Genomic DNA, 18,821 nt, shown 5'->3' on the forward strand with positions numbered 1-18,821 from the left:
TAAGAGAATGATTGAACTAATTGGGAAAAATATTTGCAAACCCTGATCTGGTACAGGTCTTATATTCAGAACTTTCTAAATTCAATAAGAAAATATACAACCCAATACAAAAATAACCAGAAAAAGACCAAAAAAATTAAAATTGTGACTGACAAATAAAATAATGTAGTCACACTAAATAAAATTTTAAAAACTGTAAAAATAAAAATAAGGGAATTAATCACCCCCTAGACTTATCACACAAATATAAGCACTACTAATTCTTGAGGGCACTTATTTCCAAAGCTTCTTATTTTACCCATGTCTAGTGTCGGCATGGAAATATAAGCATGTTTTCATGTATTCACAGAATTTTTAATTTTGTACAATTTGTACAATTTTTTTGCCTTTTATTTATTTTTGCTGCTAATGTTATGAGCATATCTGTGCCACTTCATTCCATTTAAGGGCTTAATAATAAGCAATCAACAGCAATCATCACCTTTATTATTTCCTCATAGAGAAGAATTAGGTTTCCTTATTCCAGAGGAATAAATGAACTGGGCCAGATGCCTTCATGTTTGAATTCTGGGTTGTTTCCACAGCATTTATTTCCTAGAAATGCTTTTTCTAGGTAATGGGTATAAATATTTTTAGGCTCTTGACATATTGACACCCACGCCCAAGTATCTTTATGATTCACAACAAAAGTTTAACCCTGTTAAACTCTAACATGATCACATGCTTGCTATTCTTCCAGCCGGGGATTCCTTAATTCTGTTCCTTGTGCTTGAGCTGGCAGGTGCCTCATCTTGGACTGTGGTTAGAGGGGCCGAGAAAGCACAGTTTCAGTTCTATGCAAAGAGCGGGCCTGGAGAGGCCTTTAATAGACAAGTCCCTATGAGAAGTGACCAGCTAAAAAGAGCTCTGGGCTCACACACACCCCTCTGCCCCTTCTCATGAGGTAAACACTTCCCCAAAAGACACCAGAGCCAGCCATGAGTTGAGAGCCAGGACCTAGGGACCTATAGCTCAGAGATGCTATTCTTAGATATCCTGAGCCCCTGTGGTCACCAGGGACCCCGAGTTGTGTAACACTCAGCGTGACAGCATCACTGTGCTTAAAACTTTCCTTCCTCACCCATGATTCCATTTCCCCATCCGCCAGGGCTGCCTATAAAGAGAAGGGGAGATGGCTTTGGGTGCCAGAAGGACGCAGGCAGTAGCGAGTCCCCGGCCCTTCTCTGCTCTGCTGACCACGAGCCCCACCTGCTCTGCATCATGAAGGTCCCCACGCCTGCCCTTGCTGCCCTCCTCTGCACCTTGGCTCTCTGCGGCCAGGTCTTCTCTGCACCATGTGAGTCCCTGTGCTGGGTTGTGGGCGTCCCCACTCTCTGGCCTTGGCCAGGCCACATCAATCTCATCCAGTGACCTCAGGGTCCCCAAGAGAAAATAGAAAACTTGTGAAAGACCACAAAGCATCTTGATCTGTCTCTTCTAGACTTTTATTCCTATCTTTACAAGGGGGTCTTAGTTTGTGGTTAGAGTCAGGGTAAAGGATTCATAGTCACTTTTTGTAAAGAGAGAAATAATACCCTAAATAAATAACTTTGCACAAGGCAGAGTCCAAATCTGGTACCGTTGTTGTTGTGTTAACCACTCGCCAGCGGGCCTCAGGAGCTCTCCCCTTGTATGTCTTAAGAAAGATGTCCCAGACTTCCCTGTTCCTGGAGTATGACTTTTTAAATAAAAATTCCCTGAAGAGAGATGAGGTAAGAGCATTGTCTGCCTGTGTATCCTACTCACACAGAAAGAGAGCCCACAGTGAAGAGTCAAAAAGAAAAGAGAGACAGGAATGTTTCTGGGCAGAAATGGCCCTCAGTAACCTGGTCGCCCAGGCTCTCCCTGAGCAGGCAGCCTTCCTCCTCCTCTAAGGGCAGATGTGGGCTGCATTTCTTTCTGAACAATGACTCAGATTCATTCTGTTCCTTCCTCTACAGTTGGTGCCAACACCCCGACTTCCTGCTGCTTCTCCTACATCGCCCGGCAGATTTCTCGCAAATTCATAGCTGACTACTTTGAGACCAGCAGCCAGTGCTCCCAGCCGGGTGTCATGTAAGTGCTAGTGCTCCTGCTCCGCTCTGGGCACAGCTGACACAAGAGCGGTCATAGAAGGCTCAGCCTCTTGTGGGCTATCAGGACCCAGCTGAGATGGGACCTGACTTCATGGTGGAGGGGAACAGAGTGAGGAAGGGCTGCCCCGGCCCAAGGGAAGGGACAGGAAGGAGGAGGTGGCAGGATCCCATGAGGGCCTGAGTCACTGAGAGCCTTTCGAGGCTCATGGAGGCTGAACATGTCTGAGCTGCCCAGGACAGGGGCCGGGTGGAGAGATGGGCTGAGATTCCCCTGTGGGATTCCTCGGTACTTGACCCTCTGCCTGTCCCCACAGCTTCCTAACCAAGAGAGGCCGGCAGGTCTGTGCTGACCCCAGCGAGGCCTGGGTCCAGGAATATGTCACCGACCTGGAGCTGAACGCCTGAGGGGCCTGGCCTGGAGGCAGCGAGGGACAGTGACCTCGTGGGCCCTGTGGGGAGCAGGGCCGAGCCTTGGAGACATCCCCTTCTCCACAGCTACCTCTCCATGGGCCGGTTGGCCCTAAACAGCCACACTCTTAAGTTTTAATTTATTTATACTATTTAATTTTTGTAATTTATTTTTACCGCCACACTGCCCTGGAGACAGTGTGCTCTGAGAGCCCCCAGCTCTCCTTTGTTTCTTGCCCTCCCACTTGCCGACACCATGCTTGGTGACAGTCGAGTGGCCGCATCAGCTTCTTCTGGGCAGACGTGGTACCAAAGCCACCAAACTGACCGCCGCATGGTGTGTGCTTTTGTTCTGTGGTGGTCCAGCCTGGTGAAATAATAAAGATGCTCTTTGGAAAAGAAAACTGGTTGGTGTTGAGTTTGGTTTGTTTCTCCAGCAAACCAGAATGGCTAGCTTAGAGGAATAATCGGAAATGAAGAGACTAGTGGGGAGAAGAATGGTGTCGGGGCTGGACACTGTCTGGTGGTGTACACCTGTGATCCCAGTGCTTGGGAGGCTGAGACAGGAGGGTGGCAGGTTTCAAGCCAGCATCGGAAACTTTGTGGGACCCTATTTCAAAATGAAAAATAAAATAGAGCAAAGAGTATAGCTCAGAGGTAGGAAGTCCCTGGGCTCAATCCCTAGTACCAAAAAGAAAAAGCAAACAATAAAAAAAAAGGATGGGAGCTACCAAGAGTTACTTTGCTTTCCACTGGAGGAACAGATCTGGAACATTGAAACAATATCTATTTTATAACTCATAGGCACCTACTCTAGGAAAAGTCACCACTTGAATGGATGCCATTAAGCAGAGTGTTCTGTTATAGATATTGTTAAGAGACCAAGTTTTATTAACAACAAGGCAAGGCCACTACTGAGGCCTCCGAGGCCGGGATCAGAGCCTGCTGAGGGGTTAGGCCAGTGCTGGGGCCAGCGAGGCTGGCATCGGAGATTGCCATGAGACAAGGCTGGTGTTGGGGCCTCCGAGGCCAGGATAAGAGCCTGCCAAGGGTTTAGGCCAGTGCCGAGGCCAGCGGCCGGCCTCGGAGCCTTCCGTGAGGCAAGGCCGCTACTGAGGCCTCCAAGGCTGGTATCGGAGCCTGCCTTGAGGCTAGGACAGTGCTGGGGCCAGCGAGGCCAGGAACAGAGCCAGCTGAGGGGTTAGGCTGGTGTCAGGGCCAGCGAGACCAGAATTGGGGCTTCCCATGAGGCAAGGCTGCTGCTTGAGCCAGCAAGGTCTGGATCAGTCCACCTGGTAGCCAGGCCAATACTGGGGCCGTCAAGAGTGGGATCAGTACTTGCAATGCGGCATGCACAGAGAAATATCACAGAAAATAAAAATCAGATGCTTCCCCTAATCAGCAAAAACTAGGAAGAAAGGGGCAACAGGAAGAGGTCGAGCTATAAAAAGGGCCCTATAGTGAAGCAACTATGGTGACCAATTAGAGGGTATGGAATAGGGGAGGATGGAGCCTCAAAACTCAGGAGGTACATAAACAAATGTATCAAAGTTAATTACCAAACAAGCATGGGATCGAGGGAGGGGGAGGGAAAGGGATGGGAGCTGGATGAGGGCTAATTGGATGATGTGTGCTTGTATATCATCTCAAGTCTTGTATTCCAATGTGATATATGATTACAATTCACCAATAAAAAAAAGAAACTATATTTTATAACTCATAGGCACCTACTCTAGGAAAAGTTACCACTTGAATGGATGCCATTAAGCAGAGTGTTCTGTTGTGGGTATTGATGAGAAACCAAGTTTTATTAACAACGAATTGCTAAGTCTTGAGGCCGACTCCAGGCCGAGCTCTTTTTATGCATTGTTCATTTGATCTACCGATGCAACAGTACTAGAAAATTCTGTGTTTACAGTCCTGCAAGACTCTACAGTGCTAGGTTCTTATTTAACAGATTGGAAAGTTTTTTCTCAGCAAAGCTGAATGTTTTCCTTCTCTGACTTCAGATGAGCCCATTTCAAAGTAGCCTAAACTCTTCCTTAAAGGACCTTATGGAAGGAAGCCTGTACTGAAGAAATAGCTATTAAATTCCAACATTCAGAATCTCTCCTATCAAATTCATTAATCTGCTTTAGTTACTTGGCACAGGGCCTTTGCACCTAAATAGGACAGGTGCAGTTCAACCAGCAGCTGCAATTTCATGTAATGATGGTTCCCAAACATAGCACCTAGAGGGCAGTATGAGCATCATCCAGGAACATGCTAGCGATGTAAGTGCTGAGCCCCATCCCAACCCCGAAGGAGCATGGCTTAGGCCCTGTGTGTTTTGCAAAGTCTCCAGGTGATTCTGATGCACACCAAAGTTTAAAAACCACCCTTCTCAGTGGTCTCCTGCATTTCCAGGTCAGCCCATTCCACATTTCAGCCAGTGCCTGAGAGTCTTGATGGAGCCAGTGTCTCTGTACTGGTCCAGGTTCCTGCATTCCTGAGGATGTTCACGGTTTCAAGGAGGAAAATGAACCAGCACATCTAACTCAAAGAGGCTTGAATAAATGCACCTGTGGCCCCAAGTATGTAGGGTACGAGGTGGCTCTGGGCCCAAGCAGAGCTGTACACAGTCACCATATGGAATCCCACGGGTCCTGTTGTCTTCTCTTTCTCATCTCCCTCTGTGCAGTCCACAGCTCAGTCGTGCTAGGGCAGTGGGTTTGGTCACTGAGAGACCAAAGAAAACACCTGGAGATAGTGATGGAGACGTAATGGTCTATTGGAAAATGCTAACGGGAAGGTCTAGGAACAAAGGCTGGACAGACATCGCACCTCAGTCCCTCATAGTGTTTCACTAAATAGTGAAACCATAACCCTAACCCTGGGTTGGTACTCCAGAAAGTGCAGTAATGACCGGTCAACCAAGGAGCACCGCCATCCTTCACAGTGCTTGGCCAGAAAATAGTGTCTCTGTCCTCTGCCGGGGTCCAGCCCTAGCAGAGTCGAGGTTCGTGTGCCAGTGAGAAAAGAGCCGAAGTCGAAATGAGAAAAGAATTGCCACATGAGATCAATCTTCTCCTTTTTATTTAGGATTTGTTATAGTTTTTATACTTTTTTGTTGGCAGAAAAGTGAGAGCATAGTCATGCAAGCAGGATTGCCAAGGACGGGAAAAAGTTATTATTTACATACTTCAGGGAGGGGTGTCAGACATTTAACTAATCATAATATGCTTTGCTCACTTCATAAAGCTGACTCAAACCTAATCTGATACAGTGGCTCAAACTAAGGTCAGTTTGAACTTAATGTTTGGCCCAATATCTTTATCCTTGGGAAAGAATCTTTGTTGTCTGAGTCTCTCACAAGCCACTGCCCGTCAGTTTTAGTTATAATGTTTATACATAAAATTCCAATTATACATATTAATCCAAATAATCCTAAAATAATTTTATGAAAGAAAGGAATGCTAGCCATACTTCATGGGGGATCTACGCCGTTGTGGATCCCCTGATCGAGCTTTCTCAAGATCTGCATGATATGCGGTAGCATTTCTCCCTTTATTATTTTTTAATTTGAGAATTTTTATTTTAATTATTGAGGCTTTATTGTTTGGGTGGCAAGGCGGATGAGGACTGGAAGACATGAGCAAAGAAGGATGATTACTATGCAAAACTTTCCCAAGGAAGTTGCGTAGCTCCACCAAAAACATACAATTAAAATTGAGGGGAATATAGATACAAATTGAGAAGCTAGATCAGCAGTTGAACTAACATCTAAATGAGCTTTACTAAGTGTTTGAATCTGTTCTTGTAACGTCTTTAAATCAGGGGCCAATTGTGTATTATTCCATATTCCTAAGAGATGTGCTTGAACTTGTTCCCAGGTATAGTCTGAACGATTAAAGGATAATGGAGTAACACAAATCCATTTATATTGAGCATGGCATTCAACTTTCAGTCTAGTTTTTATATTTTTAATTTGATTACCTAAATAAAGAACAGTTTCTTCCATCACTGACAATCTAGTTTCTAACTTTTTATCTATGATTTTTTGAGTAGCTAATGCTAAAGAAACATTATGAGACAAGGAATTAACATGATGAGCAGTTAGTATATTAGTAACTAAAACAGCAGAAAAAAGGGTTAAGGAAGTAATTATTGAAATTAATGCTGTTATTCCCGAAACCAAAGCTGTTGAGTAGCAAACGTGGGTCTATGGCCATTCAAGGTGCTTCTGCAGATGTTTATCTAGAATATTATCTGGAGCATCATCTGGAGCTTGACAGCATAAGTCTGTGAAAAACAAAACTCATAATGCAGTGTTAAGAGCCATATTATTCATGAGGAACCATATAGATTTTTACAAGCAATTTGGTGGATTGTTTCTGAAACAGTTGGCTTTGAGGCTGTTGACTTCAGGCAGCTGTGATAAACTGAAGTAGCTAAACTGATGTTTTGTTTTAATACTGATTTATATATAGATATTCATAGACAACAGAAACATAGGAAATTATTTTAATTTTACTGTAAACTTTTTGAATAATTTTTAAATATAACCATCTTATCACATGCAATATTCTTTTTTATAAACTTAATCCTACTCAATCATTCTTCAACATGCTCAGACCTTCTGCGATTTGCTTAACCTTCTCATTTTTTTTTTTCCTTTCCCATTTGGGACAATCTTAGAATGAACTTTTTTATCATGCAAGACACTTTTATTTTTTCCTTTCCTTTTGTCCTTCCTTACCAAAATTTTTATAACTACATACCTCCTTTACATCTTTCTTTCATTCCTACATACTGGTTTCTTTCTGTTATAATTCCCTTCTTTGAATTTATATTTTGAAATAATTTTGCACACTTTAACAAAATAAGAAACAAATTAACACCACCAATCTAAGTTTTACACTGGCTTGGACAGTTTTTCTTTTCAGATGTTTACATTTTAGTCAGAACTGACTGAAATAGCAATGTTTTAAACAACCTTGAACAGCAAAGTTTGGAATCCAAATGTGATTTTGTTTAACTTATTTTTGTTGTTGAGACACCCCAAAGGTCAAACTAAAAAGCTAATTAATGGGAGCTGGAGTCTCAGAAACACAATAGGATATATTTGTTGAAATGCATCTTGTTTTTTAGATTAAACATAGTAGCCAGGTTGTGAAATCTATTAATATAATTCATCAAGTTTTTTTGCACATTGACCCATTTTTATATTAGACTACACATACTGATAACTAAAACTAATTCTATGCAAGCTAACAGTATTGACAAATATCAGATAGCTTTAGATTTTATAATTTTAGAGAACAACATTAATAAAAATAAACTGGTTATTTGACAGATGATTGTTTTTTGTTTTTTGTTTTTGCATAATAATGAGACATTTACTGAGTTAGGAGAAACAGATGTTAACCAGGTCTTAATGCTGACTTTTTGAATTAAGATGACAAAAAATCTTATTGGTTAGCTCTTATAAAATATAAAACACACATCTTTAACTTTTAACTTTTGATTTTTTAAACCTTTTAACACATTTAGATGACTCTAGATATACAGTATATTTAGTTTTCAGATGTAAATATAGCTATGATTACTGGTACATATCTTATATATGTTTAGCATTTTATTTAGACACAATTTATTTACTTGCATCTACCCACTAATGTATCCCTTTTAATAACCAGCCAATAGATTAAACTATCATTTTAACAAAATAAATTCTCAGAATGACATTATAATTTGAACATCTATTACCAGGAAGCCAATGATAGTTGTCTTAGCCTGAAGAAAATAAAGTGTGTTAATCTTTAGTGATAATTTTGAAATTTCCAAGAAACTTAAACCTTTAAATATTTAAGCCACATGAGCTAATATGTAATAAGAATAAACTTTTATACATTGGCAAGGCAATACAATCCTCTCTCTCTGACTCTAAGCTGATAGCTAAGAGCTGCAGCCAGTGTTGGCCTTGGTCAGCTAAAAGTTGGCTGTTATCCCAGTTGAACTCTGAAAACACAAACACTGTTACTTAAAAGAATTATATTTTTTATAATAGTTTAGGCTAAAATTAAAAGATAAAAAGCAAGCTGTATTAATTCAATTTTAATTACCAATTACACAAAAGAGCTTTACTTTACAATTTTTAAGAACTATTTTCCTGTATATTTTTTTTTATAAACTGAGCTTTTGACATAAAAATTACTTTTAGCAGATAGATGAAAAAAGGCTAAAACTCACCAAGGACACAGGTGGACAGTACATGTTCCAAACTTCAAAGTGGGAATGTACCATGTAACCCCTGACTTTACATGTTTTATCATAAATCCAATACAAGAGAAAAATAATTAGTGGACTTGCAGCTACATTTGGAAGAAGAAAAACTTTTGCCAAGCAGGATGAGAGAGGGGAGATAACTAAAAACATAAACCCATGTTGTAATCTTAAACTGTATAATTTTCAAGGCTTATTTTTATGAGTGAGAGAGGAAGGTTTTTTTGTTCCAAGGCTGGAAGAAGCTTTTCAGTGGTTACCCCCAAGAAGGAATTTGTTTAACTCTGTTTTTGTTGGGCTTTTTGAACAAAAGACAGACTAAGAGATTATACGGCTTTAACACATACAGATTATAAAACCTGAACAGAATGAGTGGATTTGTGCGGCACTGTTCTCAAGTGCCCCCCCCCCCCCGATGAAGGGAGGAGGAAAGGAACAAATGAAAATTTAAGGTGGGGGGAGGATGATGAGAACTCCCGCAGATCTGGACCTAGAAAAGAGTCACAGGCAAGATATTCCTAGGAAAAGAAACAACAACAAAACAGAAGGTGAGTGAGTTGTCTGGGCCTGTTGTGGTGAATGAAGATTAAGATTAGCAAATTTGTGTGGTGTGTGAAGATGGTCAGCCGTTGTCCAGAAAGTCTGTGCATATGGGCAAGGTGGAATGAAAGGCCCACTGCAGCAATACAGCATAATGGTGAATTAATTGATCAGGAATCCACAAAGGTGTTTGAGCATTCTGTCAGAAGAGAGCAGAGGTACTTGCTCCCAGGTAGCCAATCTAGTGGCCAGAAAAATTGCCCATGAGTTATATTTAAGGCATCTTTTAAAAGATTCCATAGAGAAAAAGCTTTTACAGGGACCCTTTCTGGTCCATGATTAGTATAATATAGTTTCATTTCTTTTTCTCACTTGTTCAATGTTTCTAAGTTTAAAGTTACTTCTTCAGGAAAATAAGAACATTCTTGTAGAAAGGAGAGAAAGTGCCTAAGTTGCTGAGTAAGAACTGAGATACCTCTTTTCTTATGCTTAGCACTATCATATGCAATATCAATGAAGAAACCTCTTTCTTTTGATTCAGTATGTCCCATCTTTAACGTCATTGCCCTTCTTTACCTGTTCTACGCAACAGGGGGTCTGCAGCACCCTTGAGCAATCTACCTGGCTCCCTGAAAATGATGGGGGATTACTCACCAGTCATGCCCCGCGGTAGGCGCCATTCTGCCGGGGTCCAGCCCTAGCAGAGTCGAGGTTCGTGTGCCAGTGAGAAAAGAGCCGAGGTTGAAATGAGAAAAGAATTGCCACGTGAGATCAATCTTCTCCTTTTTATTTAGGATTTGTTATAGTTTTTATACTTTTTTTGTTGGCAGAAAAGCGAGAGCATAGTCATGCAAGCAGGATTGCCAAGGACGGGAAAAAGTTATTATTTACATACTTCAGGGAGGGGTGTCAGACATTTAATTAATCATAATATGCTTTGTCTCACTTCATAAAGCTGACTCAAACCTGATCTGATACAGTGGCTCAAACTAAGGTCAGTTTGAACTTAATGTTTGGCCCAATATCTTTATCCTTGGGAAAGAATCTTTGTTGTCTGAGTCTCTCACAAGCCACTGCCCGTCAGTTTTAGTTATAATGTTTATACATAAAATTCCAATTATACATATTAATCCAAATAATCCTAAAATAATTTTATGAAAGAAAGGAATGCTAGCCATACTTCATGGGGGATCTACGCCGTTGTGGATCCCCTGATCGAGCTTTCTCAAGATCTGCATGAGATGCGGTAGCAGTCCCCCACCACTCCTGTCAGTGGTGGCCCACTGGACAAGTGACATTTTTCTTCTCCATAGTACCCTCAATTCTGCATCAGTTACTAAACAGAAAAGGGTTTTATAAGTTAGGCTACAGACACTGACATCACTAGCTAAGCTTTCTTTGTCCTTTGTATGGCCCAGAATTCAAAGAAGCAGCTGTCCTAATGGGTATTCAAGAAAGGAGCTCCTACAATTGCACTAGTTTGCCCATTTGCAAAATACGTGAGAAAGAGACAGTCAGTGTCCTTCAAGACAGCATTTGTCTGGATGTTCCTGTCCAGGCCCACTCTTACTCTTTCCTTAACGTGGCTCGTTCTTGGGAACAGAAAGGGCTATTTCAGGAACATGGTGTTGGGCTCTAACTTTTTCATGAAGAATGGCATACCCTTCAATGTCAGAATCCCAGGGCAGCTGCCAGTACTTGCCAGTGTTATGTGAACATTTGTTTATTTTTTATTCCACAGAGAAATAAGTCTTTTATTTTTATTTTATTGTGTGTGTGTTTCAATAAAGCTTTATTTTTAGTCTTTTTTTTTATTGGTGCACTGTATTCATACATCATAGTGGGATACAAAAAAACTTTTGTAGACATATATGAACACATTGCCCAGTCAGCCCCCACTCGGTGCCGACCCCATTCCCTCCCCATCCCTCTTTCCCATGCTTGGCTTAGTGGTTGACATCTAGTATTATAGCAATTTATCCAAAATTAAAAATGATAATCTCACATAACAGTTTCATTTGTCTGATACCAAGCTTTTGATGAGTTAACATTTCAATATTTCTTTTTGCTTTCTTTCTTACCAGAGAATATTTTTTCTTTCTTTTTTTTGAGGTTAAATTCTCATACATTTATTTATTTATTTTTCAGAAAAAATCTATCCTGCTATGGAATATGGACTCTAGATACCCAAAACGATCTCAAGAAGAACAAAGCTAGAATATATATATTTTCTGATTTCAAACCATATAAAGCTACAATAATTGAAACAGTGTAGTACTGTTCTAAAAGCAGATATATAAATCATTGGTGTTAAATAAAAGCCTAGAGATAAATTCTTCCATATATTGTCAAGTTATTTTTGACAAGGTTTCCACAAACATTTGGTGGAGGAAATACTAATTTTTTAACTAAATATTGTTGAAAAATAATAATTACATACAAAAGAATAAAATTGGACCCTTACCTAATCCCATATACAAATATTAACTCAAAATAGATAAAAGACCTAAATACAAATCTTAATACTATAAACTTTTAGGAGAAAATCTGGGTCATAAAACCACACAACATTGAAATTGGCAGTGATTTCTTGGATATGATTTCAGTGGCACAGGCAACAGAAGGGTATACAAACTCCCGAAAAAATAAAAAAATATTGTATATCCAAAGACAATGTAAATAGAGTTAAAAGTTACTGATAGAATGGGATAAAATATTTTCAAATGCTATATCTGAAGGTATATTAATATTCTAACTAGAAATCCTAAAAATTTACAACAATAAAAGCAAACAATACCATTTAGAGATAGGTAAAAGACTAACATAAATAATGAATCTCCACAGATAACTAATCTTAGTTGTCTATTGAATGGAAAATCTTGTTTCTCTGGTTCTGGTGTGTGTTACCTATTTCTTCTTTGAAGTTAATCTCTTTGAGTATTTTCTCTAGCGCTGGTTTTGAAGACATAAATTCCTTCAGTTTCTGTTTGTCATGGAAGCTTCTTATTTCTCCATCTAATTTGATAGAAAGTTTTGCTGGGTGGGAAATTTTGGGCTGGAAGTTGTTTTCTTTTAGAGTTTGGAATATGTTACTCCAAGCCCTTCTGGCTCTCATGACTTGGTTTGGGAAGTCTGGAGTGATTCTAATTGGTTTGCCTCTGAATGTCACTTGGCCCTTTGTTTTTGTTGCCTTTAAGATTCTCTGCTTGGCTTCCACATTGGTCATTTTGCCAATTATGTGGCATGGGGATCCTCTTCTCTGATCCTGTCTAAAGGGAGTTCTATAAGTTTCCTGGACCTGTGTATCAAGCTCTTGCTCTATGTTTGGAAAATTTTCTGCTATTACTTCCTTGAAGAGATTGTTGATCCCTTTGGTTTCACCTTTTTTCCCTCCTCTATTCCAATTATTCTTAGTTTATCTCTCTTAAAATGGGCCCATATTTCTTCAATGTCAGATTCCTGCTGTCGGATATTTTTTTCTAGATTAGAAACTATGCTTTCGTTTTTGGAGTGATCATCTTCTAAGAGCGAGATTCTATTCTCCATGTGGTCTAATTGCTTGTTTGTATTTTGAATTGAGGCCTTTACTTCATTAATTGCATCCTTTATCTCTTTTGGGCTCTGTCTGAATTCTTTTCGAAACACCTCTATTATTTCTACAGTTATTTTCCTGATTTGATCTTCTAGAAATCTCTGAATTTCTGTTTTATCAAGTTCTGATGTTTTGGGGTTGTGGGCATTCGTTGCTCCATTGTTATTCCTCTTTCCCATGATTTTGGAAGTTTGTGCCTTCTCTGGGTTCTTCCCTTGGGTCACTAGGAGTTCACTTAAGGTGCTCTGAGTCTGTGGTATCTCGGTCCCCACTACTCCTTTACTGGGTTATATCACAGAGTCTCAGACCCAGGGAGTCAATAGAGGCTGCTTTAGACTGTGGGGGGGTGCCAGGTTGCACGTTCTCCTATGGTGTGATATCTCTCCCACCGCCACTCCCCCACTGGGTTAAGTCCCTGGGAGTGCAGTACTGGGATTTCTCCTCTGGGGCCCGCAATTTGACTCACTGTTGTTGAGTGCGCAGATGGAGCTGTCGTGGACTCGGTGAATTCGCTGCTGCCGCCGCCGGTAACAATATGGTGCCGCTGCCACGCCTTCGGCCATGAGGCTAGCGTATTTATTTTCTGTTTTTTAGCTCCGCTCTGAGTCCCTGCACGGTTTGCTGAGCCCAGCCTCTGGGAGCTTTAGCTGCTCCCTGCGCTGAGAAATCTGCTGAATTTCTCCCGGCTGATCTGCAGCAGCTCACCTTGGCTTGCTGTCCACTGCTCCTCTCTGGAGCCTGGTGGGCTGTTGAGTGCGTTGGTCAGGTGCCGTCTGGTGAGCTCGCTGCTGCTGCTGGCAGTAAGGCGCTGCTTCCGCGTCCTCAGTGCGAGGCCGGCATATATCCTCTATGGCTCTGGGCTCCGTTCTGAGTCCCCCTCCTCTCTGGGGCCTGGTGCTGCAAGAAAAGATGGCACCCGCCGCTCCACGACACAGCACTGGCTGCAGCACTGCAGTCTGGTTTCTTTCTGGTGTCCCGTTTTTCCAGCCCTCTTTTTGTCTGTCCCTTGTAGTTACATTTTTTTGTTTCTCTGGTGATGGTGTTTTCTGACTATGAAAGGCACTGATTTTGTGGTAATGGAGATTGGTTGTTAGCGGGGATCGTACGCCCCGCTTTTCTCGGTCGCCATCTTCCCGGAAGTCGAAATAAGTCTTTTACCTGTTGAAAAAAATAACACTAGGTTCTTGCCAGGTGTGGTGGCGCACTTTTGCAATCCCCGTGCTTGGGAGGCGGAGACAGGAGGATCGCACATGTTTGAAGCCAGCCATGCTGGCTTAAGAGACCCTGTTCCCCCCCCCAAAAAAAAAATATAAAAACAGGTCTGGGAGTGTAACCCAGAGGTAGAAGGGTTTCCAGGAACCCCAGTACCACACACACAAAAAAAACCCACTAGGTTCTTTTATATTTGGACAACTTAGGAACCCATTTCCTAACAAATGACTGTGGCTATACAGGAGCATTTCAGTGATTTAAGTTAATCAAGGTGTCTACTTTGTCTATGGATTGGGTGAATTTCACATAAACTTAAAGTCTGAGGATTATAAGAAAAGGTGGCTTCTCAAAGTGAAATATAAGTTGATGCTATCAGGAAGGATACAGAACAGATTCACATCAGGAAAAACATGTTTTCACTATGACGTGTTTGTCTTGTTTGGTGTTCTTCTCTTGATATATGAAGGGCGCTAGCACTTTATAAGTGATGAACATTTCTTATCCTCTGCTCTCTGGATGAGAAGCAGTCGGTCTTCCAGCCTCCTGAATTACTTTGCTTTTAAGAAGGTGCTGACCTGTTATTTCCTGTTGCCCCAACATGAATATTGCCCCAATCTTGGACTAAAGAGACACTAAGCTCTTTATTGTGTCGATTTAACCACCAGAAAATGGGGCTACATGACCACAGTACAACTCACAAAGAGGGGTAGGACTGGCCCAACCACAGCACCAACTACCTCCTTCATATACAAGAGAACGAGGATGGCGGGGGTGGTGGGGTGAGAGAAGTCTTAAAACAGTGAGTCATCAGTAGAGACTGCCCACACCTAGAAAGAAAGGGAGTCCTATAATACTGGAGGGACAAGGGGCTAGCAGAGAGAGGACACATCATACCTGCATCTTTGATTCCTCCTCCTTTCCTGGGAACAGCATCTACAAAAACTATCATGTGGGATTGAATATATCCCCAGATCCTGGGTGGGTCTTAAATAACATACGACAAATTGCCTCTTGGAGTGTGTGTGTGTGTGTGTGTGTGTGTGTGTGTGTGTGTTTTGCTGGGAATTGAACCTAGGAGTATTCTACCTCTGAGATACACCCTCAGCTCTATTTTATTTTTAATTTGGAAACAGAGTTTTACTAAGTTGCTGACAGGCTCACTAAGTTGCTGAGGCTGGCTTTGAAACTGGGATTTTCCTGTCCCCGCCTCTCAAGCACTGGGATTACAGGTGTGCACCATCAATCCAAACTGCATCTTGGATTTTTAAAACACACCACTATAAGATATACATTTTTATGTCATTGCACTGTTTGTAAAGACTAATAGGCAGTCAAATGAAAACTCCATCATTTTCTCATCCATTTTTATATTGTAGGTGACTTGAATTACATCCAATTTTAAATTGATGTAAATTTGCTAGAGACAAAATGTTTATATGCATAAGCCCTTTTGTCCATGTATAGATTTTTTACATAGGAAACAGATTCCTAGAAGTGACCTTTATATTTTTCTTTCTTATTTATTTATTTCTTATTTATTTATTTATTATTTTGGGTACTGGGAGTTGAACCCAGGGGCATTCTACTTCTGAGCTACATCCCAGCCCTTTTCATTTTTTATTTTGAAAGAGGGTCTCACTAAGCTGCTGAGGCTGGCTCTGAACCTGTAATCCTCTCATCTCAGCTTCCCAAGTACTGGGATTACCCGAGTGTGCTACCATGCCAGCTAGACAAGGACTCTCTTTGTCTAAGGCTAAGAACACTTCAAGGCACCCTGTTTATATTAACACCCATGTCAAACTCATCTTCATGCCCTTTGATTAGTGTACATTGGGCCCCCGATGAATTTCTTGAAGAAGCGATGTCTGACAGGCTGGCTTTACTCTCACCACTCCTGTAGACCAGGCCTCACTGACAGCTCAGACCACCTGAATGTGGTTTACTTTGGACTATGCTGCTCAGGAATTTTCAAATCAATGCATAGTCACACCTGTGCAGTTAGTACAGATGTAAAATGACAGGTAAGTTTCTGCTGCACCAGGAGAAACCATGACGACCAAGCTCTAGTGAGGAGGAACCGGCCAAGTGTGGTCCTGGGTTGACACTGATCTCTCCACTCCTCCTCCTGTGGAAACCACAAAAGCAGCCCCAAGATAAGTGAGTGCTTGAACTTTCTTGCAAATACCCTGAGCCCTGTGGTTACCCAAGACCCCCTTTGCATGCACAAGTCAACAAGACACCACTGTGCTTAAAAACTTCCTCTAATGTCACCCCCAGTTTCCATCTTCCCGTGACCCAGCGAAAACCCCAGGAGGAGGCTCACAGAGAGCACCCAGCACATCTTGTTCTGTGCACACTCTTGGGCCTTCATTGTCTTCTTAACTCACTGTCCCCTCTGTTCCTGGGCCATTTCTCACAAGTCACATTTTCTTGTTCCCCAGCTCTCTGGCTTGGGGCAGATCACATCACCAAAGTCCTCTGGACGGGAAATCCAAGTGAAACAGAACTTCCCAAGAATTTTCAAAATGCCCTGGGCTATCTGTTAAATGGCGCTTTTCTTTTCTCTCTCTCTCTCTCTCTCTCTCTCTCTCTCTCTCTCTCTCTCTCTCTCTCTCAATCCCTCTCCCTCTCCCTCTCCCTCTCCCTCTCTCTCTCTCTGTTTTCCTGAACTGAACATAGGCAATTCTATCTTTTTGTTGTTGTTTGTTTGTTTGTTTTTGTTTTTGTTTTTGCGGTACTAAGGATGAAACCCCAGGGGCATTCTACCTCCAAGCCCTATTTTACCACCCTCAGCCCTATTTTTTATTCTCTTTATTTTGAAACAGGGTCTCACTGAGTTGCAAAGGGCCTCACTAAGTAGTAGCTGAGGCTGGCCGCAAACCATGATCCCTTTTCTCAGCCTCCCGAATGCTGGGGTTACAAGTGTGTGCCACCACACCTCGCAGCATTCTACCTCTTAACTACACCCCCCAACCCTATCTTAATTTTATTTTGAAACAGGGTCTCACTAAATTGTGGAGGGCTTCGCTAAGTTTCTGAATTTGGTCTAGAATCTTTGATCTTCCTGTCTCAGCCTCCCAAGTCCTGGGATTACAAGTGTTCATCACCATGTCTGGCTCCTTTTTAATTTTTGTTTGGAAACAGCATCTTGACGAATTGCTGGTCTAGAATCTCTGATCCTCCTGTCTCAGCCTCTCAAGTTCTGAGATTACAGACTTGCACCACCATGCCACACTGGGCTTTTCTTTTCCCAAAGCTTTCTCTTCAGTATACCTCAAAACAGGGCTGGAGCTGGACGTAGTGTCGCACACTTGTAATCCCAGCGCTTGGGAGGCTGAGACAGGAGGATCACACATAGGTTTGCAGCCAGCCTCAGCTACTTAGTGAGGCCCTCAGCAACTTAGTGAAACCCTGTTTCCAAATAATTATAAAATAGGTCTGGGAGTGTAGCCTAGAAGTAGAAGGCCCCTGGATTTCATCCCCAGCAACACACAGACACACACACACACACACACACACACACACACACACACACACACAGCAGGGCTGGGTCTTGTCCTATTATGGAAATGAGAACACTCAACAAGTTTTCATAAGAGGCAGAATCCAGCTACAGTGGCTTCTCGGTGCTCATCTGAGTAATAAACCTCACTTTCATTCCCTAGAGGATTTATAAAGATGTAAAGATGTTCAATTGCTGGAAAGAAATCTCTTTTTTGATAATTTCCTCCAGTAGAGCTGGAAGAAGAGGCAGACCATTCACTTAGCATTAGCGTTATTTTCTTCAAAGGGAGCTAGAGACCAATCCCAGGTTAAAGCAGAAAAAAAAAATAGGTGGAAAATGTGAAACAAGAAATCTCCAACTTCTTCTCACTTCTCCTCATCCCAAATCCTCACTCATAAACAGCACTACCTTTGTCCATTTTCTTCTCACTTTATCATTGGCTCATTTGTCCCAATGAGAATTGACTAGGGCTCAGCCTGCCCCTTCCCTCAGAGCTGGCCAGGCCTCCAGGCATCTGCTGCTGACCTCATGCAAGCAGGTGACTATGATGAAGCCAACAGCCAGTGCCAGGTAAGAGCTGGTCCTCCTCCTGCCCATCTCTGGGAAGAGGGTAGATGTTTAAGGAAGAAGGTAGATGTTTAAGGACAGACGCAGGGAGCAGCCTGCGAAGCCACCAGCAAGTGCATGAGGCCATGCTAGGAAGCCCTGACCTTTGAGGTCCCTGACCTTGAGACAGGACTTTGGAAAAGGTCATCACTGTCACTTGTGGACTTCCCTGGACCTGTAAGGAGTCAGGAAGAGGCTGCCCCAGGCAGGGAGAAGAAAGGAGGAAGTGAGGGGAGGAGAACTGCCTGTAGAGACTCCCTAAGTCCTTCTGGAAAGGTGTAGGGATCCAAGGTTGGGGAAATTGTCCTGAGAAAGTGTACCAACCCTGAGCTTAGCTTCCCAAGATGGAGGGGGGGCAGAAAAATTAGACCTGGAATTCCTTTGCCAGTTCCTCAATTTTTACAACTCTGTGTTTCTTCATAGCCTTTAAATAAAAAAGACTGGAGGTCTGTGTTCCTCAGAACTAAATTCTTGAGTGACCTAGAAACAACAAGACACCAGTTACAGCTGTGGGCAGACTAGGGAACAGTGACCTGAGTAAGCCCTGAGAAGGTGCCTACAACTCTGAACCCACCTCGGC

General features: G+C 42.1%; 1 protein-coding gene across 1 annotated transcript; it reads left to right on the top strand.

The window, feature by feature from the left end:
* Positions 1–1,231: 1,231 nt before the first annotated feature.
* Positions 1,232–2,519, top strand: LOC308274679 (C-C motif chemokine 3-like; the record flags this gene model as incomplete). The annotated part of the gene is made up of 3 exons (XM_080712494.1): positions 1,232–1,336; positions 1,980–2,094; positions 2,429–2,519. Exons 1-3 carry the CDS (start codon positions 1,261–1,263, stop codon positions 2,517–2,519), a joined length of 282 nt encoding a protein of 93 aa, XP_080568620.1. The 5' UTR covers positions 1,232–1,260.
* Positions 2,520–18,821: the final 16,302 nt, after the last annotated feature.

Source organism: Muscardinus avellanarius (genome assembly GCF_963383645.1).
Source record: "Muscardinus avellanarius genome assembly, chromosome: 16".
In the NCBI taxonomy this organism is placed as follows: Eukaryota; Metazoa; Chordata; class Mammalia; order Rodentia; family Gliridae; genus Muscardinus; species Muscardinus avellanarius.